At 37.7% G+C, this 25,215-nt stretch overlaps 1 protein-coding gene across 2 annotated transcripts in view; it reads right to left on the bottom strand.

Moving 5' to 3' along the window:
- The window catches only part of LRBA (LPS responsive beige-like anchor protein), a 533,667-nt gene that overhangs the window by 129,002 nt on the left and 379,450 nt on the right, over nucleotides 1-25,215 (bottom strand). For both annotated transcript variants that reach the window (XM_080915741.1, XM_080915742.1), the window contains exons 45-46: nucleotides 14,477-14,617; nucleotides 13,359-13,478 (exon numbers count right to left, since the gene is read on the bottom strand). In XM_080915741.1, the coding sequence (XP_080771867.1) occupies nucleotides 13,359-13,478; nucleotides 14,477-14,617 (261 nt within the window). The remainder of the gene's footprint in view (nucleotides 1-13,358; nucleotides 13,479-14,476; nucleotides 14,618-25,215) is intronic.

The following is a 25,215-nucleotide window of genomic DNA, read 5'->3' as shown; positions in this document are numbered from 1 at the left end:
TGAGACAGTAAGAAAAGAGCCAATGTGCTGCTTCAGAATATAAGGTTATATTGACTTTCCTTTCATTCAAGTATGAAACCTTGACAATTGAGACGTAGCACTACAGTAGGGAACAGGACATTGAAGGTGAAGAGGTAGGAAAGTCAAAGTTTAGCTCTTTATCATTACACAAAACGATATATTTTATAACATGAAAAAAAGCTGATGAACAATGGGATACGAAAAAGTAATATTTACATTCTGATACATACTGATTTACAAGTTTATTTTGTTAGCCCACAAATCAAAGCTTTTGAATATTTGACTAAAGTGTATTAATACTCAACTTAAATGGAAGGTTTTATGTTGAGGTTCAAACTTAATTTTTTTATTAATAGATAAAACATGATCTTTATGTATTTCATTCATTGCTTTTTTTTAGTAAAATAAAAGCTGTAATTTTTAAAGGTGAAGTAAAATATAAATGATCTCTAACATCTGTAGATAAACCTAATAAGTACTGTAAAAGCCTATGATTTCAAATAGATTAAAACAAAAAATAATACAAACAGGAGATAATCTCTTTCAATCTGATCTAGTAGAAAAAATAATTGTCTTGTCTACTTATTTTACCATCACATGCTCTTAAATAATTTAATTTCTGTGACCCTTGTCACCTTATCTGTCATTTCTAAAACTCAGGATCTATATAAAGTTCCTATATAACAGAATCCAGATAATATTAATATATAAATATTATCATTAGTAGGACCCTTGATTTTAACATTTCCAAGTTACAGATACAACAAAAATGTAAGTAAAAGTGGGTATTTATTGAACTGTCCCTATTGATGAAAGCTTTCAATGTAGTTCTAGGAACACTTAACAACATTCATTGTAAAAGAAGAAAGTATACTCACAAAACTATCTGAGAATCAATAGTTCTTACTGAATCATCAACACATTAAGAAATTTATGTTTTATTCACAATAACTTAACATGTCATGTAGGGCTTAATATAAATAATCCCAATAGCTTATAGTTCACTCTTGCTTTCAACACATTTTCCACTTCCATATTTGGATTACAATTTCCATTAGGTATTTTGTTCTAGGTTGTAATATTCAGGTAAGATGTAATTTAGAAAGAGATAATGGGCATTAGTAACATAAACAAATAGTAAGTTTCAACTGCTATTACAGAAAACGCAGAGGCTGGGAAGAGCCCCACAGCCACAGGCAAAGCAACCAAGTTTGATTCCTGGAACCTGCAGGGATACCAAAGTGTAAGCCAAAGGATTCATGCTTTAAAAATCTCATAAGACAAAGATAAAAGTACTGTAAAACTATTTTACACGCATCTCATTTTGTACATATCATGTATATATACATACAAATACATATGGCTAAAACTTTAATCTTAGGGTTAAAATTAATTCATATAAAATTACTATGCTTATTTATTTGACAGTATTTTTTAGGAATCTCCTGGGATTTAATTGGATTGTAATGACTATATATGTTGAATATAGTTTATTGTTCTGTTGATTTCATAATAAAATTTTACATTAGTCACTAACAATATATAACTAAGTTTAAAAACGTTTTAAAATGGAATGTCAGAGAGCACAATACAGACTGATGAGATGTCCACATGGATTATGTAAGGCTGGAACAACAAGTACAGAATCTGTACTGATCATGAAACATGTTAAAATTTCATTATCTACCATTTTCTACCCTGGCTGTACCACCCCCTCCAAGTGCAGCACACCCCTGGCTGTACCACCCCCTCCAAGTGCAGCACACCCCCGGCTGTACCACCCCCTCCAAGTGCAGCACACCCCTGGCTGTACCACCCCCTCCAAGTGCAGCACACCCCCGGCTGTACCACCCCCTCCAAGTGCAGCACACCCCCGGCTGTACCACCCCCTCCAAGTGCAGCACACCCCCGGCTAGCAGCCCTCACTGTACTGTTCTCACACTCTTTCGCAGGCTCTTTTAATTATTCCTAGAGAACTGGACTGTCTTCTTGTCCTAGAAAATGACCTGTATTCCATCCTTTGACCTGTATTCCATCCTCTTAGCCCTACATGGTTGAGGCTCTTGCCAGCCACCTTTCCCTGTAAGCAGCTCCAGGAGCCCACAGACACTTGCCCTCATCCACAACTCCCATCCTCCTCTTATATCTACTCCTCACACTTCTGCAGAGATACTTCTTTCATAGACAATTTAAAAATATCTGTAGAAATCAGGACTGGTAGTGGAAACCTAGCTAGCTTCCAAGAGCTAAGGAGGACATGGCCTTTGAAAAAGAACCTACTCTCAGCACTTTGCTAGACTGGCATTAATTTCTCACTACAGAAGATCTTATTCTTCTACCCACAGATAAATGCAGCTACTACCCCTTAGCAATGAAGCTTTCTTTTACAGAAACTGGAGGCCATCACAAATAACTACAGCTGGATAAAATACAGAAATCAACAGATACATCTATACCACAGCTCTTTCATCTTTGGCTCAGGGAAGAACAGATGGTAAGATTATAAGAACCATAATACCAGGAGTCTGCTATAAAATAGTTTCTCCTAGAAATGGCTGCATAAAGGAGACCAAAACAGTGGCATTATCAGTGGTCATATCAACATGGAAAGGAGAAATCTCCCCAGGGTTCAACCCCTAGACCAAGAACTGCAGGCAATAAGAATTGCTGGGAGAAGAGAATTAGCCTCTCTCAAGGATGAACCCCCTTATTGTTTGTCTAATACAGAGTGGTCAGCATTGAAAACATGCACACAACCTACATAGAGACAGGAGAATACATACATACATACATACATACATACATACATACATATGTACACATATACATAACACACATACATGATATACATATATAACATGTATATAAAATACACATATATAATGCACATATGTAGATACAAATATTTGTACACACATATGTATGTAATAATAATAAAGAAAAGAAAGCTATTTCTCAAGAGTGGGAGAGGGACATGGGAGGTTTCAAGAGAGGATTGCTAGGAGAGCCTGAGGGAGGACAGGGAAATGGGAAAGTAGTGTAATTTTATTTTAATTAGGATACATTAAAAATAATTATAAAAAATAAGATTAAAGTTAAATAAATGTGGCTTCCAGGTTGCTGGGTAGAGCTTTCTGAACTCCTTTGCTCCAGGCTCTTGAAACCCTTCTTTGCTCAAATAAACATTGTTCAATGTAAAATAAAAAAATTATCACCATTGAATCATAGCAGAAGATGGCACACTATAGCTTCTGGACCAAATATAATCCAGCATGTTTGATATTTCACTGAAGCAGCCACCTGTGACCACTTCTTATCTATGGTTGCTTTTGTGCTGCATGGTAGCACTTTGTAGCCCTGACAGAGATCACCTGGATTGTAAAGTCAAAAATGATTATTGTCTTTATCCCTACATGTCTTGTAGGCAGGGCAAATTTTGGGTAGAAGACTGTGTGTTTGTGTGTGGGGGGTGTTGTGTTCCCCTTCCTCTACTGGAAGTTCTGCCTGGCTATAGGAGGCAGACACTTCAGGTTCCTTATCTCCGGCTTCTAGAAGTCTCAGAGTCGCCCTCATATCTTATCAGGATCCTTCTCTATCCCAGGCCTCTGGCTTGTCCCAGAGGCGCTCCACCACTGATTTCCCGTCGATCTCCCATCCCACTCACCCATAATCCTCGTTCCCCTCCCGACCTTCATTCCCCTCCCCACCAGCTCTCCTACCCATTTCCTTCTCTCTATCCATTTTTGATGCCTATTTCCTTTCCCCTTCTGAGTGAGATCCAAGCATTCTCCGTATGGCCCTCCCCTCCTTGTTACTTAGCTTCATTGGGTCTATGGATGTAGCACGGTAATCTTGTACTTTATGGTTAACAGCCACTTACAAGTGAGTATATACCATACCGTGTGCATTTTCCTGGGTCTGGATTACCTTACTCAGGTATTTTCTAGTTCCATCTATTTGCCTGCAACTTTCAGGTCTTTTTGTTTTTAACAGCTAAGCAGTATTCCATTATGCAACTGTACCACAGTTTCTTTATCCATTCTTCAGTTGAGGGGCATCTGGATTCTTTCTAGTTTTAGGCTATTACAAATAAAGCTGCTCTGAACATAGTTGTGCCTTGTAGTATGGTAGAAGAACATCTTTTGCATCTTGTGGTAGAACTATTCCTGATTTTCTGAGAAATTGTGATTGATTTCCAAAATGGTTGTACAAGTTTACACTCCCACCAGCAATAGAAGAGTGTTCCTCTTCCTCCATGTCTTTGCCAGCATGTGCTGTCACTTGAGTTTTTGATCTTTGTCATTCCGGTGGGTGTAAGATGGAATCTCAGAGTCATTTTGATTTGCATTTCCCTGATGACAAAAGTCACTGAACTCCTTTAAGTGCTTCTTGGCCATTAGATTTCTTCTTTTGAGAATTCTGTTTAGCTCTGTATCCCAATTTTAATTCGGTTATTTGGGTTGTTGGTGTCTAATTTCTTGAGTTATTTATACATTGTAGATATTATCCCTCTGTCAGATGTAGGGTAGGTAGAGAAAGGTCTTACCCACTTAGTGTGTCCGGTTTTATACTGAGGTCTTTGATACACTTGTTTTGAGTTTTGTGCAGGGTAATAGATATGGATCTATTAGCGTTTTTCTACATACAGGCATCCAGCTAGACCAACACAATTTGGTGAAGACACTTTCTTTTTTTCCATTGTGTGGTTTTATTTATTTATTTATTTATTTATTTATTTATTTATTTATTTATTTGAAAATCAAGTGTCATAGATACTTGTGGGTTTATCTTTGGGTTTTTCATCCAATTCCATTGATCAACTGTTTTTTATGCCAATACCAGTTTTGTTATTACTATTGCTCTGTAGTAAAACTTGATATCAGGGACAGTGATGCCACCAGAATTTTTTTTTTCATTGTACAGGACTGTTTTGAAGGAAAGGCCAACCAATGACTGGCCCAACTTGAGATCTATCCCATGGGAGAGAGTCAATTACTGATACTATTAATGATATTCTGCTAGGCTTGCAGACAGCAGCCAAGCATAACTGTCACCTGAAAGGCTTCCTCTAGCAGCTGATGGAAACAGATTCAGGGACCCACAACCAAACATTAGCTGGAGCTCAGGGAGTCTTGTGGAAGAGCTATAGAAAGGATACAGGGAACTGGATGGGTCAAGGACAATACAAAAAGACCTACAGAAGAGTCAACTAACCTGGGCCCATGGGGGCTCACAGAGACTGAACCATCAGTCACTGACCATGCATGGACTGAACCTAGGCTACTTACACATATTTAGCAGCTGTGCAGCTTGCTCTTCATGTTAATCTCCTAACAACTGGAGCAGGGGATGTCTCTAACTCAGACTCTGTTGCCTGTTTTTGGATCTCTTTCACCTAGCTTGACTGCCCTGTCTGGCCTTAGTGTGAGAGGTTATACTTAGTCTTGATGTGAGTTGATATGCTAGGGCAGGTTGGTGCCTGGGAGGGAGGAGGCTTTCCTTAAGGGGAAGGGAGATGGAAGAACGGGGTAAGGAGGGGAAGAAGGCTGCAATTAAGATGTAAAGTGAATAAATTAATTAATGAAAAAATGTTCACTGTCCAACTTTTCATTTAAAAATTCTGAATATGACTGTATAATTAAGCCAAAAAATCTTTGAACTGCTACTGAAGGTCTTTCCACTTAAACTGCCTGTCAGAATCTCCTTTTCAATGTTTCGTAAATTCAGGAAATCTCCCTAACATTCTACTACACATGTTCCTTTCAAGTTCATGTCATTTTCCTCATCCAAAATAGTCCTCTTTTATCAAATCATGAATTTTTTTACACTTATTCATTCATGTGTATGTTTGTGCATATATGTGTGCTAAGCATGTATGAATGCATACCTGTGTGCCATGGTACATGTGTGGAAGTCTGAGCAGAACTTCGAGAAGTTGGATTTCTCCTTCTATCATATGAACTCTAGGGACTGAACTCTGGTCATCAGGCTTGGCGTCAAGCACCTTGACCTGCTGATCAAACTCTCTGGCTCCAAATCATTAACTTAATAAATAGTTGACTGAGTGACTAATATGTTCCAGGCACTACTCTGAGCTCTAGGAATGAAACAGTTCCAAATTCATCCTTTCGTGGAGCTAATGTTCCAGTGTGATGAAACATAATAAACATACCAATAAGTACAAGACATGGATGTCAGCTGGGGAGTGGCAGCAAGAAAAATGAGATCAGGAAGTGAGAGGAAACGGAGCAAGGAATGCAATTGTGACCAGGGAAAGCTTTACCAAAAAGATGGCATTTGAGCAAAGACCTGGGAGAGTAAGGAACGTGTACAGAGGATTCTGCAATAAGTACCTCAGGGGAAAGAAAAAGAAACAAACCCCAAGTCATCAGGAGCAGTGGGAATCTGTTGACTAAGAACAGTGGACAGACAAGAAACAAAAAGCATGAGGTTAGGACACAGGAGGACTGGCAGGGGCAGGATGGGGAGTCTTACAGAGAAGGGCTTCCTGATACTTCCAAATGGGACTCCATCGTTAGCATAGAACAAGTCTGAGAGGAGTAGGTTTAAGGATAAAGACCAGGAATTTAGTTGTGAACATATTAAAATTATGATCTATTGTATGTATTGTAAAGGGATTGTTGAGGAGGGAGTCAGAAGAAATATACAGGCTAGAGATATAAATCTGCAAAGTCTGCTAAGTTCCCTTGAATCTTTAAGATACAGCTCAAAACCACTCAGCATATGAAGCCATGGCAAAAGCCCTCCTCCACACACTCCTCCAGTTCACCTTGTTAGAATCTAACTTACACAATATTACTTATTCTAAAATCAGTTTATGCAAATCTGCCTTTCACACGGATAGGCTGTATATTACCTATGGAAAATAGTCAATAAGAACTAATAATTGGACATGCTTTAGTGGATTTTAATTTAATCTTAACACAAGTTTTCATCTGAATATAGGGAGCTAAACATTGGACCAAGTTGTTTTGTCAAATTTAGTACCTTTCTTTTTCTCTCTTCCCACCTCACAATAACAACCCCTCTTTGTTGACACTAATCCACACTTTTATGATACGCTACTCAGTTTGTCTCTGATGTCTCTTACTTAACTACTATAAAAACAGAGGAATGGATACAGAATTGTGGTACATTTACACAGTGGAGTACTACTCAGCTATTAGAAACAATGACTTCTTGAATTTCTTAGGCAAATGGATGGAACTAGAAAATATCATCCTGAGTGAGGTAACACAGACAACAAAAGGACACACACATGGTATGCAGTCACTGAGAAGTGGATTCTAGCCCCAGAAAGCTCTGAATACCCAAGAAACAATTCACAGACCTTATGAAGCTCAAAAGGAAGGAAGGCCAAAATGTGGAGGCCTCAGTCCTTCTTAGAAAAAAAAGAAAAAGAAAACTAGTCTGTAGTAATTTAAAATTAATATATGTGGCCTACACTATATTGCTATGAGAAAGTGCTACCAGAAGTCACCTTAGAGAAGTGACTGCTTCCATAAGTAGAATAAAAGGTGTCATTGAAAGGTTAGGTATAAACTCACAAAGAATGCACAGAATATAGTTGATCTCCAAACTATTAAAAGTGGCAAATCATGCTAAAAACAAAAGCCTGCTTTCTTCAGACACTATGAGATCATTCTGTTTGCAGGAATCCCAATTCAGACTTTCAGCATTATTTCATAGGAACAACAATTTTTTAAGTAACATTATTCTCTGAGCATCAGTAGAAAGCAAAAGAAGGGGATTCTAATATGTTAACAATCCCTCCAATAGGAAAGACACAAGAACTAAAAAAATAACTGTTTGCACATTTCCCACACTGTAGGGAATTTATGCTGTGCTCATTAGGCAAAGTAGACCTTGCAACCCACTCAAAGTGATTCCTTCCACATCACCTTCGTGTTTTACTGCCCTCTTCCTTCTGTTTTTGTCCTTAGTATTTCTAGAACATTCCCCCAATACAAAACAACACTACTATTAATGATCTAAGAATCCAATATTATACAACAATATTCACATTATTATTGTACTTTCCATGTGTTCTTAGACATTTCTTTTGAGCTTATTATTATAATCTTAAATGTACTTTCTAAAATGTAACCCTTTATAAAAGAAAGAAAAAAACGAGTCATGATTAAATTTTTCCTTACTGTTAGAAGGAGCCATTTTCAGAAGCTGTCTAAATGGCCTGTGTAACTGTAAATTAATGCTTGTCTAAGTATTCAGAACTCATTAAGTTGTAGAGTCCATTTAATTGGTTATCAATATAGAAAATGGAGTGATTTATCAATGGCACACCACACTGGATATTTGGGATGGACAAGGTACAGAGATAGAATATATATATACTGGTAAGATGTCAGCTTCACCAAAGTTAGACCTTAAAAACTTTCCACAAAATGACATCTGAGAGGGTAGAAATAGAAAAATACAAGATTATTATTTTTTAATTATTTTGAAAAACAAATGTAGAAATAATTCTAAGCAGGCTCCTTGCATTTCCCGTTTCATATTCCTTTCCTTTTTGGCTATAGCGCTACTTAATTACAGTCCCAGCTATTCTGGAGCCAATGGGAGGGAGTCACCAAAGCCTGGGATTATTGTGAAGTGGCCTGGACAGCAGGGTAAGACCCCAGGGTAAGAGAAGAGCAAAGAAAAGAAAACCACCAAATGTTTCTCACCGTATCCCCATTCAGATGCCTCAAATGATAGAAACCAGGAGTTACTGTGTTTGCCTTAATTACCATGCTCAGGACTGCACGTTTAGTAAATTGCTAATAATCAGTACTGTCTTTATGATGCCTGTTAGAGCACCTATTTTTATTCCAAATTATTTACTGAAAAAAAAATAAGAAAAATAAGAAAACTGGTTCTTTGTTTCTTTTAGTTGTTTTGTTGGGTTTTCCTTTCCTGGTTTATTTTTTAAAGCATAGGATATTTGAAAGAAAGTACAACTGTAATCAGATACATACTAAATAATAACCACCACCCATGCATGCTATTAGGACGGCACTAACTAGATTTCCTGTGTTGCTGTTGTCTTTAAGGCCTTTGGGTCAGCATCCTATGCCTAGAAACACTTCCCACCTGTAGTTCCTCAGTGCAGACACCTGACCTGGACTCTGAGGATGTCCACTCTTTCCTGTGTGCCTCCCCAGCCATTCCCATCTCACTGCTAGTCCTGTAGCAGAGGGCTTGTAGGGGCCGCTCCTCCCTCCACTCCTCCAATCCCTGTGCCTACAAACACTTTCCACTCCGTATGCCCAGTGATCACATCTGTCAGGAACTCAGGCAGGTGGATCACTTCGTCCTCCCTGTCCTCCTTTCTGATGTCTCCATTCTCCATCTCAGCTCAGTACCCACTTGCTTACAGGAGCCCTGAATTCCACTCAACTCCATCCAGTGGAGAATCCAATTCTTGGTTCAGACCTAGGATCCATGCAGCCCTTTCACCCTGGCTCCCCAGACATCTTTACTTCAATCTACTTCCCACCACACCTCCAAGCCCTGGGGATTCCACCTCTTGGGTGTGAAGGAGATCTTCTTAGCTATTTCCTGAAGCCCTTTACAATTCACAGCCTTTCCCCCCCAGTCTGCTGCTCACCAGACCTGCAGAAGCACCTCTACCTGGCAGTCCACAATAGTTTCCTAAGACTGGCTGAGCACAACAGAGACTAGAGAATCCAACAGATTAGAGAGGAAGACCAACACCAAGAGTCACCTAAATCATCCCAACCCAGATGCCCAGACACCAGCATAAACACATCGTCAAAAAAGCCAGGGCATACTTCTCCACCAGAAAGTAGCAATCCTACTGTGGTAGAGCCTGAGCAATGCAATGTAACTGAACGACAATACAAGGATTCAAAACAGTGCTTGTGAACCTGTTCAAGGACCTTAAAGAGGTCATGAATAAATCCCTCAATGAAGTCTGTGAAACAAAGAGCACAATGAAATGAAGGAAACAGTTCAAGACATAAAAGTAGAAACACAAGGACTAAAGAAAACATGAACTGGGATAAAACTGGAAATGAAAAATTTGTAAACGCAAACAAAAACATCACAGGTGAGTCTCATTTTCCTAGTCAAGGTCACTTTCACTGTGAGGAGGCAAGGGGTGATTTAGCTTGTACTTCCATATCATCTTCCTATCAGAGATTCTGGACAGGAACTCATTCATGGCAGCAACCTGGAGGTGACATAGAGACGATGGAGCGTGCTGCTTACTGGCTTCCTCCCCAGGGCTTCCTCACCCTGCTTTCAGATGCCCAGGGGTGGTCTCGCCCACAATATGTGGCCATTCCCACATCGATCATTAATTAAGAAAATATTCTACAGGCTTGCCTACAGCCCAATCTTATGGAGCATTTTTTTTTTTTTTAAATTGAGACTCTCTCCTCTCCAGGGGCTCTAGCTGTGTCAAATTGACATAAAACTACCCATCACACTCACCAACACAGTACAAGACATTGAAGAGAGAATTTCAGGTGTTCTCTGAAGAGAAACAGAGGAGTGGATGGGGCCAGGGCTATGAGGAATAGAGGTAGGGGAAACTACAGTCTGAGGGAAAAGAAAAAAAATATACACATACACACAATACATGTAAGCATGTAAGTATTATGTATGTATGTATATATGTATGCATGCATGCATAACTTAGGCACAATAAAGAAAAAGTAATGAAATAAATATGAATTTTTTCTCCACACTGAAGAGCCTACAAATGACTTTTCTTCTGCTTGTGCTTCTGGAATAAGAGCTACAAGTGGTACAGTTATACTGGCTGGATATCCAAGAACCTGAGACTAGACTGGCCATGGCCCTAGGGGGAAACCAAAAACTACTATTGTGCTAAAGGGATACAGTAATAAAATGATTCCTAATGACATTCTGCTCTCTCCCAAGATTAGTGTCTTATCCAGCCATTATCAGAAAAAAATCTCCTCCAGCAGATAGGAACAAAATAGAAACCCAGAACAGGAGATTGTGCAGAGCAAAAACTTGGAACATTCAGTCTTAAGTAAGATATATCTATCAAATTCCTCCCCCCAGGGCTCAAAGAGCTATGTAGAAGAGAAGGTAGAAAAAATTATAAAGCCAGTAGGGATGAATGATCGCAAGACGTGTCTTCCAGACACAATGGGACTGCCATACATATGAACTCACAGAGTGCGGCAGCATGCCTGGGGCCCATATACAGTCAAGCAAGATTGGGTCCTAGCACTGAGAGGTGGAAGTGGGCACCATCTCTAATCACTAACCAAGAAGCTACATCCAAATAACACTCACTCACAGAGGAAACATTAGTTTCTCCAGGGCCTCTCACTGTGTCTATGAACTGCAGTTAAAGGCAAGCGTCATTCCCCTCAGTACAGGGCCAAGAGAAAATAAAGGTTTGTTGCTAATTGTCTCATATTGTTTTCTTTCTTAATTGTGTTGTGATGTCTACTTGCATTTTATGGTGTGTGTGTGTGTATGCATTTCTTGTACTTTTAGCTTCCTTTTGGGGTGGGGGAGGGACTACCAGTTTTTTTATATTGTTTTTTCCTCCTTATCCATTGTCTTTTTATTGGACTGATTGTTTTCCCAAGAAAGAAAGAAAAAAAAGATGTGGGTAGAAGATATGGGAGGAGATGAGGAAGAGGAAACCATGATCAGAATATATTTTATAAAAATACCTTTATTTTCAATAATAAAATAATAAAAAGAAGACATGAATGAGGACAATAGTTTGGGGGAAGATCCAATAGTAATGAAAGAAGAAAATTGGTACACCAAGATACATTGTATCCCTGTAGAAAACTGCTTCAGAGTGATTATAATACTATGAAAAGAAATCTGAGAGGAAAGTCTGGTCTTTTATGAAAGTGTAGAGAAGAAAACCACAGGAATCTATCATGTACAGTTCCTGCTCATCTAAGCTTAACCAAGAGTTTCAGTATTCGGAGAAACAGAAAACAGAAGACATTCAATGAAGAATGAAAAGTAATTCTCAAAATTATAACAATCCAGTGTACTTCTATTTGAAGTACAAAGTTATATTTTGGTCATGAGGCTTAAGAGATAAAGAATTCAAAGAGTGAAAATAAAATCTTTAAGTCTTTATTTTGGACAACAAACAAGTCAGGTTCATCACTTTTGTTTTTTCATGTATCCATCTATATCTCCTGTAACTTCCTAACAGCTCAGTATGAAATGAGTGGGGGGAATAGAGGAGCAGGGAACAGGTGTCAACATCAGTTATTATACCAACTCACTATTTCTATCCAGTGCAACTCACCATCAATAGACACTATCTACTTAAAATTCTTTTGAAAAACATTTTATGATTGTTGTGGAGTTTCGAGGACAGCTCCGGAGCATGGTGTCTCCGTCCATTTTTACCTAGGTTCTGCGACTCAAGTCAGGTTGTCTAGTTTATACCACAGCATTTTACCTGTTGAGTTGTATGAGATTTTAAAAAAAAATCTTGACAGATTTTTCCAATAGAAAAGATTACTTTTGTATATAATAGAATCTTCAACAGGTTGTCTCTAATAATTGCACTATTGTAATCTATAATGTGAACTAAACAGAGGAATTTATTTTATCTTGTAGAGTAGCAAGCTTCAATGTGGCACCGCCTTAACACCCCAGCACATGCTCTGTAAGTGTTCTACAGTAATACATGCATAGTAATAGAACTTTTCTTCTGTCAAAAAAGCCTGTTTCTCCTGTGGTACTTCATCTCTCAATATGGGACAATTATTTATGTATAAGCTATATTATTTTATAGGACAATAAGGGCCTAAGAACACTAGGTTCATCAATTTACGCTTTAACAGCACCCAATCCAGTTCCTTATTGGACATCTGAGGATAGAAGCAAAAGTCTGGAAAGGATTATAGTACCTATATTAGTGATTATTTTAAAAATAGACCTTTGAGAGGTACACATAAATATGCCTGAGATTTTTCCTCTTTTCATATTGTGGTAATTTTCTTCACTATGCTTGGAATTATGTTCAGCATGTTGCTTACAATTCAAATACATACATACGATTCAAATGATGTGGGGGAAAAAAGCAATATTCTATAACTAGAAATTCCCAACTAGTGAAATGAAAGATACTCAGGATGGGCAGACAGACAGTTGCATATAAGGAAGAAAACAAAAATCATGGACAATGGTTCTTGACCATTTAATTAAGGTTCCATTCTCTGAGGTTTACCTTCCATATATATGGCTGGATCAGAGGAGAGAAATATGGAACATTCACTCAGCAAGAAATAACCTGGCTGTAAGAATCATAAAATAAAACATTTTTGTACCTTAATGTCAGATGTGTCACGCTGACTATTTCGCCAGGCTCTGGAAACTGATGAGAATGTCCTATCAGCATGATCAAATTTCCCTCCTTGAAGATTTAGAAAGTAAGTTGTAAAGGGTTCCTAAAAAAGAAGAAGCAAAAAAAAAAAAAAAAAAAAAAAAAAAAACTTTTATGTTTTCATATTTATGTAAATCTTTACACATACATTTGAAACTAATAGTATTCATTAGTTAGTAATATGTCCAATGTATAGAATGCAAGTTGTAGCAAATTATTACATTATAGCTCTTAATTTTTTTCCCAAATGTTTTTATCCCTTCAAAATTTTGGTATCACTAATAGTTTCATCAGCTTCCTTCCTTGCCAAAAACAAACTTCTAATAGCATTTAGACATGGATTAGATGCACTTGCTTCATTGTTTAGGAGATAGTAAAATATGTAATTTTGTACTGTTATGGCTGGCTCACAATTTATGATTAAAGAAAAAATATTTGGAGAGTTTAAAAGCCTCCTCTAAGTTAAAGACACCTAAACAGGTATTCGTGGGTAACTGCTTGGCAGTACCTAAAACTACACTTAGGACATATGTCTGTCCATACTGTAAGTTGTATGCCTGTCCATACCCTATTCACAAGCTTTAATTAATGATGTACTGCTGCTTTTGTTTTGTTCCCGAAGGCATTACTTTTTGCTACAGGAATCACTTTTCAATCTTATAGAAACATTTCTTGTTTAACTAATGTTATCAATACATAACAGTGTTGGTTACCTGAAAACACATTTTACTCTATTTACAACAAAGTATCAGAATGTGTAAATATGCGTGTGTTAACAAAACGCTACTTATTTTAACAAGCTACACTTGAAAAGAACCCAGCCAATCTGGCCTGATAGGCACCATCTGAAGATAGAGATTTGAAGAAGAGACTCATGCAATTCTAGAGGAAACATTTTTATGTTTTGTGTTATGGCACAAAAGACTGGCTAAAGCATATTTATTTAAAAGATCAACTGTTTAAAACTATTTTCAATATTCAGAAAATGCTGACGATTTCCAATCATTTCCCAATCTCTGAAACATTGATTTAGTCATGGTCTATTATTTAAATTGAACTTACTATTCTTAGAAGCCACGCAAGAACAAAACTTGCAGTCGAGTAATGAGTACCATAGTGGAACTTTGGAACTTGATCATCTTCCCATGACTCAAATCGCTCTGCAAAGAATGCTGCTCTTTTGGGATTCAAAGCTCCTATTGGCTGCCATTAGAAGAAGAAGGGGAGAAAGAAATATAAATGTAATCATTCTCTATTTCTTCCATTCTTTTAAGATTATTCTTTAAGTATGCATGAAATAAAATGTAACAGGATATGTTTTGCAGTTAGAAGAAGAGTCGTGCCTGTACTCAAAGAACAAACAGAAAAGTTCCCATTTCCCCTCAGCAAGGCTAAAGATGTCCAGATAACAAAATAGATGGGCACACACTCCTGTTACACATAGCTTTGTAATCAATCAGTCTGAAAAGGCGAACTACATACTCTGCATTTGAGCTGCACCATACTTTAGGAACTATCTATAATTAGAAGCAGCAACCAGAAACAACTCGGTACTAGAGAGCTTACTTCTGTCTCTGAGAGGACAGTGGGAGGAAACTGGGGAGAGTGGCTAAAAGCAGAGCAAAGATGTAAGAGAATGGAGTACGATTCAATTAGATGGTTGTACTAACACAAACTCAATCAAAAGTTAGAGGGTAGTGGGGGGTGCAGATGACTCAATGGGTGAAATATCGCAATGCAATCATTAGGACTAGAGTTCAAGTCTCAAGTAACCATGAAGAGCACCGGGAAAGGGAAATACAACTTCTGGAGGCAGAGATGGGTAGATCCCTGGAGCTTGCTGGAAAGCCAGCTTAGCCAAATCACTGAGCTGCAGTTTCAGTAAGAGATCAACGATGTCTCAAAATATAAGGAAGAGAGAGAGAGGAAGACATGCAACATTTACTTCTAGCCTCTAAATGCCTGCACAAGTCATTGTCATCTTCATCCATTCCCCACCCCAATGAATGGCAGGAACATCATGATCTTATACTGAAATTAAAACATTTTAGCAGGAGTTCCAGAATCAGTAAAGCAAGGTGAAGACCCTGGACTCATTAGAAAAATCATGCCCAGTCAGAAGGTCATTTTGGAAAATAAAGTAGGCAACACTCAATGAATGCTATTACTTTTTATGTAATCTTTTAGAAGGTTTAAATACAATTGCCTATAAAGCATCCAGAACATTGCTTGACAAAATGGCCGTTGCTATTCATGGAATATACCAACCTCGTAAACAGTGAGCAACATTCCGACATCTTAAGGAAGGCAGGAGTATGCTTGAGACTATAAGACTAACCGAGCTGCTGCACTAAGAAGGTTAAGACCAGCCACAGTAAATTACAATTGAGTTTATAGACACATTCTGACCTGTAGAAAATATCTACACCTTACTCAAAACACAAAATTAAAAATCAACTTCCCTAATCAGACACAGAATTGCTTTATACCTCATGAAAATATACAAGTTATTTATATTCAAAAAATCATGAAAATATCTGACTATTCCTGAGTAAAATGCTAAACTAAGACAAATAACCTTATTTTAAAAGATTATTTAGAAAAGTCATACAGTGAAAAGGGAACCATGTTCAGACCTGGTCTTGAAATACTTTTCATACTGTGATTAAAAATAACATTTAAAGTCATTACTTTGACTATATTTCTTAATATTATTTATTTTACCCTAAAAACTGTTAATAATTGAAATCATTTTTATTCAACAGTATCTTGGTTCTTTGCATTGTCAGCTTTTACAACTTAATCTTTAAAAACACACAACTGATTACTATTTTAACTCAGTGTTAGAGTACTAATTTTAAGATGCCTTCTTTTAAACTGTTAGTTTCAGTACTAAAGAATTATATCTGACTTACTAAATACATGGTAAAAATCAAAATCATTCCAGAATTCTTTCTTTGTTACAGAACCAATATGGAGGGACTTTAAACGTATTTTAGTTGTTATCTGTGAAGATACAGCCATGTAAAAAGAAGAAAAGAAATAAAATCACTAGAAGACAGATTATATGAATTAAAAATAAAATCAATGTGGCTTTTGTATGGTTCAGCAGCATATTAAGAATACACTTTATCTGCTCCTATTTTTATTACTCTCCAAATGAGTACCTCAGTGAATCGATAGTTATAGAATCACATTTCTTGAATATAATGCTAAGACCAATTAGGATTGATTTCACTAGCATCTGAAAGAAAAGGCATCATACTGAGATCCATGTAGGTAGAACTCACAGTATCGATCTGGCTGGTACTGTCACAGTTGGTTTCTGAAGCCTGCTACAGGACAGCTATCAAGACATACCACATTTATTTGCAAGCATATAAAAAAGAAGTCACCAAATAAAGGAACGCTTTTTAAAAAGGAGCAGTGGAGCCGTGTACTGACAATGACACACTATCAGCTTACTCAGAGAAGTTACAGTGGGAATACACACATTGAATTATACATTACGGGAAAGCACTGATTTATTGTGGTAATAACATCCACCTCATTAAAAGATTCTGCTTTGCTGCAGTTGGAAGGCTACATATTGTTTACTGCTATAAATTAATGGCAGTGCAAAGAAGACTGTGGAACCATCCTAACAATAGATCTGTAATGACAGTGCTGTATATCATGGCTTCCTCAGTAGCTTCATAATAAAATGGAGACAATGTATTGAGCTAATACATTCTACCTTGCTGGCTCATATTTTTCTGACAACTGCTTTAAAAGATGAGCAGAATCCAACTATGTTATAATGCTACAAAACATTTAACTAAGCAAGAGTCAGTCAGATACCAAGTGCACCACAGCATCTTAAAAACATTGTCTAAGCCAGCATTCCAAGCTGTTTATTCTTCTCTGCAGAGGAGCTAAAAGTTAATGCTGATGCCTCCTCTTACTTATCTGGTATATTATAGGTAACAATTGCTAGGCAGTTCAGGGTGATGGCTAGTATTCTCATCTCTATTGAATTCTCTGTACAATTTAACATGCTAGACAGGACATTATTTTTAATCAGCAGAATTTTAAAGGAGAAAACAAAAAATACTGGCATTTAAAACTGGCCATAATTTCTTGGTAACAATAAATAAAAAATAAATATTGATTAAAGGATAAAAAAGTACATAATTTAAGCTCATTACAGAAAACATTAAAATATCATTAGGGCATGAAAAAAAAGAATAAAAATTTTAATCTCTATAAAAATAAAGGTAAGATAGCATGTAAGATTAAAATAAAATAGAGCAATTTGAAATTTGGAGAATCATAACTAATAAATATGTGAGAGTGAAAAATAAAAACTGGAATAAATTAGGAATAAAATATCAAGAAGCAAATTTTATTTTGAAAATGATAGGGCAAAGTGACAAGCCCCAGTCTATGCATCAGTGATTTCATACAAATAGGTAGGCGGAGTCTCTAGGAGGGTAACAAGTAGCCTGTTAGTGAAGCAAATGTAGAATTTATAAAGTAAATTAAATCCGCTTTGTAAACGTATTAAAATAAAAAAATTACCCTTACTACTTCTTGAGAAGTACTTTTGCTAATTAACACAAATACTCCAAGTAGTGTGCCCAGTTCAGAACTGGCACAGAAAGTTATTCTTAATTATGTCTTAATCAGATATATTTAGGAAGGGTTATGAATCAAGCTGATGATAAACATTACAGCCGTCACCCACGAGGCAGGATGGAAGCAGCGCTGTGAAGTACTGTTGCCTTTCTGCCTTCCAGCCTCCCTCACCGCAGCCTCCCCCACCGCAGCCTCCCTCACCGCAGCCTCCCTCACCGCAGCCTCCCCCACCGCAGCCTCCCTCACCGCAGCCTCCCTCACCGCAGCCTCCCTCACCGCAGCCTCCCCCACCGCAGCCTCCCTCACCGCAGCCTCCCTCACCGCAGCCTCCCCCACCGCAGCCTCCCTCACCGCAGCCTCCCCCACCGCAGCCTCCCTCACCGCAGCCTCCCTCACCGCAGCCTCCCTCACTGTAGCCTCTGATATGTCCAAAAGTAAACTCATTTTTCAAAGATCTAAGCACCTAAATAAATTATATGAAAAGCTGGAAAATTTCAAAGCAATTGACAATCATCTTTTAATCACATTAATGAAAAACTTTTGTTTTTATAGACTGCTTAAAACTTCACTGACTCTTAACTACCAGTAAAATTAGTTTTTTTCTTTCTTTTCTTCGAATTTGGAGAACTATAACTTGAAGTTGCTTAATATGAGAATAATTTTTCCAAACTGAATTTTTTGACTTATAAAACTTGCTTATTCACAAAAAGTGAGATGAAGTAACAAGTAATTTAGCTCAAATTCAACTTCAATCTTAGCGAATGTAATATAAGATTTAAAACTCCCTCTCCGCATCTTTGTATCTATCTGAAACTGCTGTACTAGCTGTTGTTTTCCTAATTTCAGTTTCTGCACATCTGCCCACTGTTTTTCAAATATGACCTTTATTCAGTAGGTTTATCGAGGAGCCACACGTGATAGGTACTCAGGAGAGCTCTGTGCAAAGCACATCCTGTGAGCACAGCTGCTGGGACAACTTACACAGGCAGTGCCCTTCCTCGTTTCCTTTTGACATTTATATATGAACTGCTGCAGCTCATATCAACCTTTCAGAAGTGACACTCCACAAACTCTAGGACCATGTAGAATCGGCAGGTAACCTCAGACATCCTATAGGGCACAGATTTGTTTAAATGAACAAACTTCTGAAATCCACCAAGTTTCAGATTTTTTCCACACCTTAGAGTGCAAGTTTTCTTGAGAAATATTGTTTAAAAAAAGAGTTAAAGAGAGAACAGAAAAGGTCTGGAGCACATCCCAGGATTAAACACCTGAAAGAGTTCAAGAACACTGCTCTGCAAAGACCCTTTTTGTGGTGCACAGAGCAGTGGAAAGATGTCAAAGTAGTGAAGGGTCCTGGAAGGGAACACAAGAGGACCACTAGAGCTCTGCTTAGAATCATGATGATCCCCTGAAAGCCTCACTGTCATGTACATACAGTAGGACTGCAAATCCAGAACCAGTCAGCACATGGGAATGTAAGGGAGTCGTGACCAAGTGCAAGCAAAACAAGGTTAAAATAGAGGAGCCGGTGAACCCACAGTTCTCATTGTTACATTACAATGATGTTGAGGATAAATGTCAAAAATAAGGGTGAGGTGTCTGATGTATATGGAGAGATGAAGGCTTGCACGTCAGAGAATGGTAAAAGAAATATTCTGTCAAAAAACTCAAGTGACTGTTGCAATTATTTGGTTTGGGAATATTCCAGAAAGTAGTGTAGAGACCTAAAGGAATTTACTACATGACAACTGAATTTCTACTTGTTGGGTATAAACAAAGATTCTCAGAGTCTTAAATAAATAAACCCACCATATTCAAAACAATTCTGTAACATCCAGGCCTATTAGCACTCTGTTTTGCAGGAGTGAAAACGTTGTATCTGGGAGATGTAAAATGTACCAGCAGCTGGTCATCTGCTTACAGGCAGCAAAGTGTTAGGGCACTAAGGCAAACCTGTAGGCCATGAGGTGATGTAAATATTCATCTTAACCTCAGATACTAAAATTCATTCATTAGAGTTTTCGTTAGAGTTAAAGTAAGATACATGTAAAAAGAAAGGAAGAAGAAGGAGGAAGAAGGAGGAGCTGGGAATAGTAGTACCCTAGCAGTGGGAAAGTAAAGCAGACTGACAGACTTCTATGAATTCACGGTCAGCCTGGTCTACACATTACACTGAGACTCATATCTTTAAAAAGAAAGAAAAAAATTATGATACACTACTTGAAAATGTACCGTATTTCGGAGAAGCATTTTAGGAGAGGTTATAATAAATGGAAAATGCATATTTTTGTCTTGCAGACACTGAAACCATGCTTTGAAACAATTTCTATCTGAAATAAATACTGTAATTAATGTCTCCTATTTACCTTCCCTTTAACTTTGATACCTGTGTGCCACAGCAGCAACCCCAAATAAGAGTCAGTAATGTATGTAGTTTTGAAGCTTTTTAAAGAAAACCATGGCTATTCTGGTTGCATCCCATCAGCCGGTAAGGGGTGCCCCACCCATCTAAGGAAGAAGATAAACAGTCTGTGTTATTCAGGCCGCAGTGCACTGTAGGAGGCACAAGTGTCTCACTTTAGTTCTAGCATCTTTTGTATCTAATGACAAATGAAACAAGCCTGGTCATCATTTTCACACAACCTTGGCTTGTGGGGTGTTTTGTCACATGCTGTATATGACAGAGGTGGCTTGGCTTTATTTAATACTGTGGAGAAAAAAAACTTCCATCAGCACGCTTCTGTAGCTTTTAGAGTGAACAAATGAGCACTGTAGTTTCCAGTAGCAGGAATATTTTTAATCCTAAAAACACATTATACACAGGCTTCAATTGAAATATATATAGTATCCCTTTCAACTTAATAATGACATCTTGAGAAAATTATATTCCAGCTTAATTATGGTGCCTCTGGTGAATTCAAATCATTTCAAAGATTCAGGTATATGTGCCATTACAAATCTGCTTTATCAGTCATAGTTAGTAATATGGGGATTATTTTTACTACAAGTTCTTAATCTGAGTCTGAGAAAGTCACACGAACTGATGAACCTAGTTTAGTACTGAGCTAAATACCAAGAAGAACTTAAGAAACACATCTAAACTTGTAAATATATAAAAAAAATTTAAATTATAAAAATAGTAAAAGAAAGAGGTTCAATGTTGATAAAAATATTTATTTGTAGTAAATATAATTATGCATTTTCAGCACCAACTTAGGACCTTTAAAATTAAGTAACTTACCTACACTGTAAATCAATGGTAATAACTCTCAATGGTTTAATGGTGTACAGTACACATAACATACATGGATGAATAACAAAATTAGAAGAGTAAAGGGGGCTTAGGATAATAAAAAAAGGTTACTGTCCACTTGCAAAAACTATTATATTTGAAGGAAAATGTTAAATATCAATATAATATAGATATAGGGCTAAGGAGTTAGCTTGGTAGGTAAAGTGCTTGATGTGCAAACCTGATCCCAAGCTAGGATCTAAGGACCAGTGTAAAACCAGACACAGTAGTTCATGCCTCTGTAATCATAGCAAACCTCTACAGAGATATACAGACAGACACAGAAGAAGCCCTGGAAGTTCAAAAGCCAAATAGTCTGACATAGACAGCAGTGAAGAAGCAAACGGTGTAAAACACGACAAACAGTGAAACAGTGAGGACTGACAGCTACGGCTGTCCTCTGTTCGCCATGTGGCAGTGCACGCACACCATTCTTCCACCTACCCCTAGACTAAAACAGTTACAGTACGTACCAGCTAAAACCGCACGGGGAAGCACCTGAGTTCCGTCAGTGGCTGAGGAGATACTGAACTGTGAGGGCTTCTGGGAAGAGAAGAGTCAGTTTTCTTTAAGGTATGATGAACCCTTATAATTTTATCATGTACTTAGAAGTATCCACACAAAAAAGACTCTGGGCCATTAAAAAAAAAAAAAAGACATGGAATTTGTAGAGGTTGGAAGTAGATGGATAGCTCGGGAAGGTAAATATAATCAGAATATTGCATGTAAAAAAATTCAAAGAATTAATAAAAATACCGTATTTGTCAAAAGAACCTGAGTTGTAAAACATTTTAGAAACTACTAGGATAGTTCAAATAATAAACAAGGAGACAAACTAAAATTGGGCAATTGTTAAATAACTGGTTTTCAGAGAGATGTAGTAATTGTCATCAGATTAGTCAGATAATCACTACTAACTCAATAGTTGAAACAGGAGTTCCTAGTAATTCTCATAGCTCATGGATCATACACAAAACTAGTAAATGTTAGTAACACATTTGGAGTTGATCTTGAGCAACGTGACAAGATAGACGAATAGTCAAAGATTAAAGGCTGTAACATTGCCCAAAAAAAAAAAAAAAAAAAAAAAGCCTGTTTCTGGCAAGCACTGGCAACCAAGACTGTCCTTAAGACAGTCCCAGGCTTAAGCCCTAAGATCAAATGAGAGCTGGCTAATGAAACAGTCCAGGCCAGGAGTTTTTGCTTTTGTGACTTTTGATGATCATGACACAGCTGATAAGATTCCTGTTCAGAATGTTCAGAAATACCACACTATTAATGGGCATAATTGTGAAATGAAAAAAGCTCTTTTTAAACAATAGATGCAGTCTGCTGGATCACAGAGAGGGCGTGGAGGTGGATCTGGCAACTTTATGGGTCACAGAGGAAACTTTGGAGGTGGTAGAGGAAACTTTGGTGGAAGAGGAGGCTGTGGTGGTGGAGGTGGTGACAGTGGATATAATGGATTTTGAGGTGAGGGTGGAACTATGGTGGTTGTCCTGGTTACAGCAGTAGAGGAGGTTATGGAGGTGGGAGACCAGGATATGGAAACCAAGGCGGTGGATACAGTAGAGGAGGTGGAGGGTGTGATGTTTACAGTGAAGGAGGAAAGTTTGGTGGGGGTAACTATAGTGGTGGAGGTAGCTATAATGATTTTGGAAATGATAGTAAACAACAAAATCAAATTATGGACCCATGAAAGGGGGCAGTGTTGGTGGCAGAAGCTCAGGCAGCCCCTATGGACGTAGCTATGGGTCTGGAGGTGGAAGTGGTGGATATGGTAGGAGAAGGTTTTAAAGTAAAACAGAAGCGGCTACAGATCTTAGCAGGAGAGAGAGAGTGAGGAGGTATCAGGAAGGCTGCAGGTTACTCTGAGGCAGTCATCCTAAACGCATTAGAGGAACTGTAACAATCTGCCACAGGAGGAACGATGATCCACAGTCAGAAAGTTACTGCAGCTTCAACAGAAAACCCTTTTTATTCAGGACTATCCCAGCCACAGTTTGCAAAAAGTGCAGCTATTGATTAATGCAATGTGGTGTCAGTTAGATGTACATTCCTGAGGTCTTTCTGTTGTAGCTTTGTCATTTTCTTTTCATTACATCAGGTGTATTGCCCTGTAAATTGTGGTAGTGGTATGAGGAAGAAATATTAAGGAATTTTTAACTTTTCAATATTTGTGTAGTTTAGTTTTTCTACATTTTAGTACAGAAACTTTAACAAATTGCAGTTTTGAAGGTGTTTCCTTGTAAGTTAAGAAGATCATTGTTAATTACTAATTTGTATGATTTTGCTAAAGTTAACTGTAAAGAAAAACCCACTGACTTGTTAAAAGAGAATCTATTCTTCCCGTTCCCAAAACCGTGATGAGTGGGCACTGATGTGTGGTGAGAATAGATGTTTGTATGTTTGCAATGTGTGTTTTAATTAAGTTTGGGTAATAAGATAGCATATTTGTGAACTTAATAGCATTAGGATTTTCTTCAAAGGAAAAAGATCTCAAAAGTTAAAAAAAATCATGATAAAAGTTACTTTAAAATATGTGGATGTCACTGAGTACATTAAACTAAAAATTTTGAGGATAAAAAATAATAATGTCTAGTCTAAGAATTTTGAGAATTAAAATACTAGCCTTTCCCCCAAAATAACTTGTATTTTTAAATCTAAATTGAATATTTCTCATTAAAAAAGATGGGCTCCTTAAAGAAATGGTTTATTCTAATTCTAGCGCAGGCAGTGGAGAAAACACCCTGGGAGACTGTGCCACAAGAAGATGTAGCTGGCAGATATTAATGGGGATATTGGTTGGTCTTCTGTCACTGTGCCCACAAGTTCTGACCGGAAGAACTTAAGGTAGGAAGATTTATTTAGGAGGGTTCTGTGCGTTGTTGGAAAGACACTGCTGATCAGCTCCGGCCGTGGTGACTGTGCACATCACATAGGAGCAGAAAGCACATAGCCACTAGCAACTACAGACAGCTACCATCTCAAAGGCCCGGCACTAATGACCCACTTCTGCCAGTCAGGTTCTGCCTTCTAAATGTTCCACAGCCTCTTAAGACAGAGCTACTACCTAAGGAACGAGCTCTCAACAAGCCGTATCAAAATTAACATTAAGAGTAAGTGATACCGACGCTCAAATTAAAATGCAGAGACTGTCATATTGCATATAAAACTATACAAAATTAAATACTTTATACAAAAAGCATTGTTAAATATGAAGACAAAGACTGGGTGTTCAAACATGCTCCTCTGTGTACACTGCAGATTCAAAGCTTAACAACAGGTTTTATTCAAGTGACACAGTACATTCATGAGAGGCCACACTGGAAAGTCACACCAATTTTATTATCAGAGAAAACAATGCCTCTTTCTCTTTGAATTAGAAAACACCAAGGTAAGGCTGCTCTGTACATGCCGAGGTGGGGTGCACACACGGGGTTTGAGACAGGAAGACGAGACAAGGTTATATGGTGAGGCCCTGTTTAAAATACGGAAATCTGGAGAAAGCTGTTTCCATCTACTAGAAAAAGTCTGTAAAATCCTGTGTTTTCTTGAGATCCTCATAGAGAACTGAGGTTGAAAACAACCAAGTGAACCAAACCCCAAAACTGACAAGACTCTCAATTGAGAGCCTGTACAAAAATATATTTCACTAAAACTAACCCTTCTCATATATGACACCAGCCCTTAAGCTGAGAGGGAAGATACCACATTCTGTCACCCAGGGTCTGTCTGGGAAAATGCAGGAAGAGAAAAAGAAAATAATCTGACACAGGAAGCAGACACACTGCCTCTACGGTAGGTCAAAGCAAAAACCCTTTGCTTTGGAAAATACCATTAAAAAAAAAAAAAAAAAAAAAAAAAAAAAAAAACCTTTACTGAAAAT

This window comes from Micromys minutus (genome assembly GCF_963924665.1).
Source record: "Micromys minutus genome assembly, chromosome: 4".
NCBI classification, from domain to species: domain Eukaryota; kingdom Metazoa; phylum Chordata; class Mammalia; order Rodentia; family Muridae; genus Micromys; species Micromys minutus.
The sequence above is the reverse complement of the archived record's forward strand: the minus strand, read 5'-3'. Positions and strand labels throughout refer to the sequence as shown.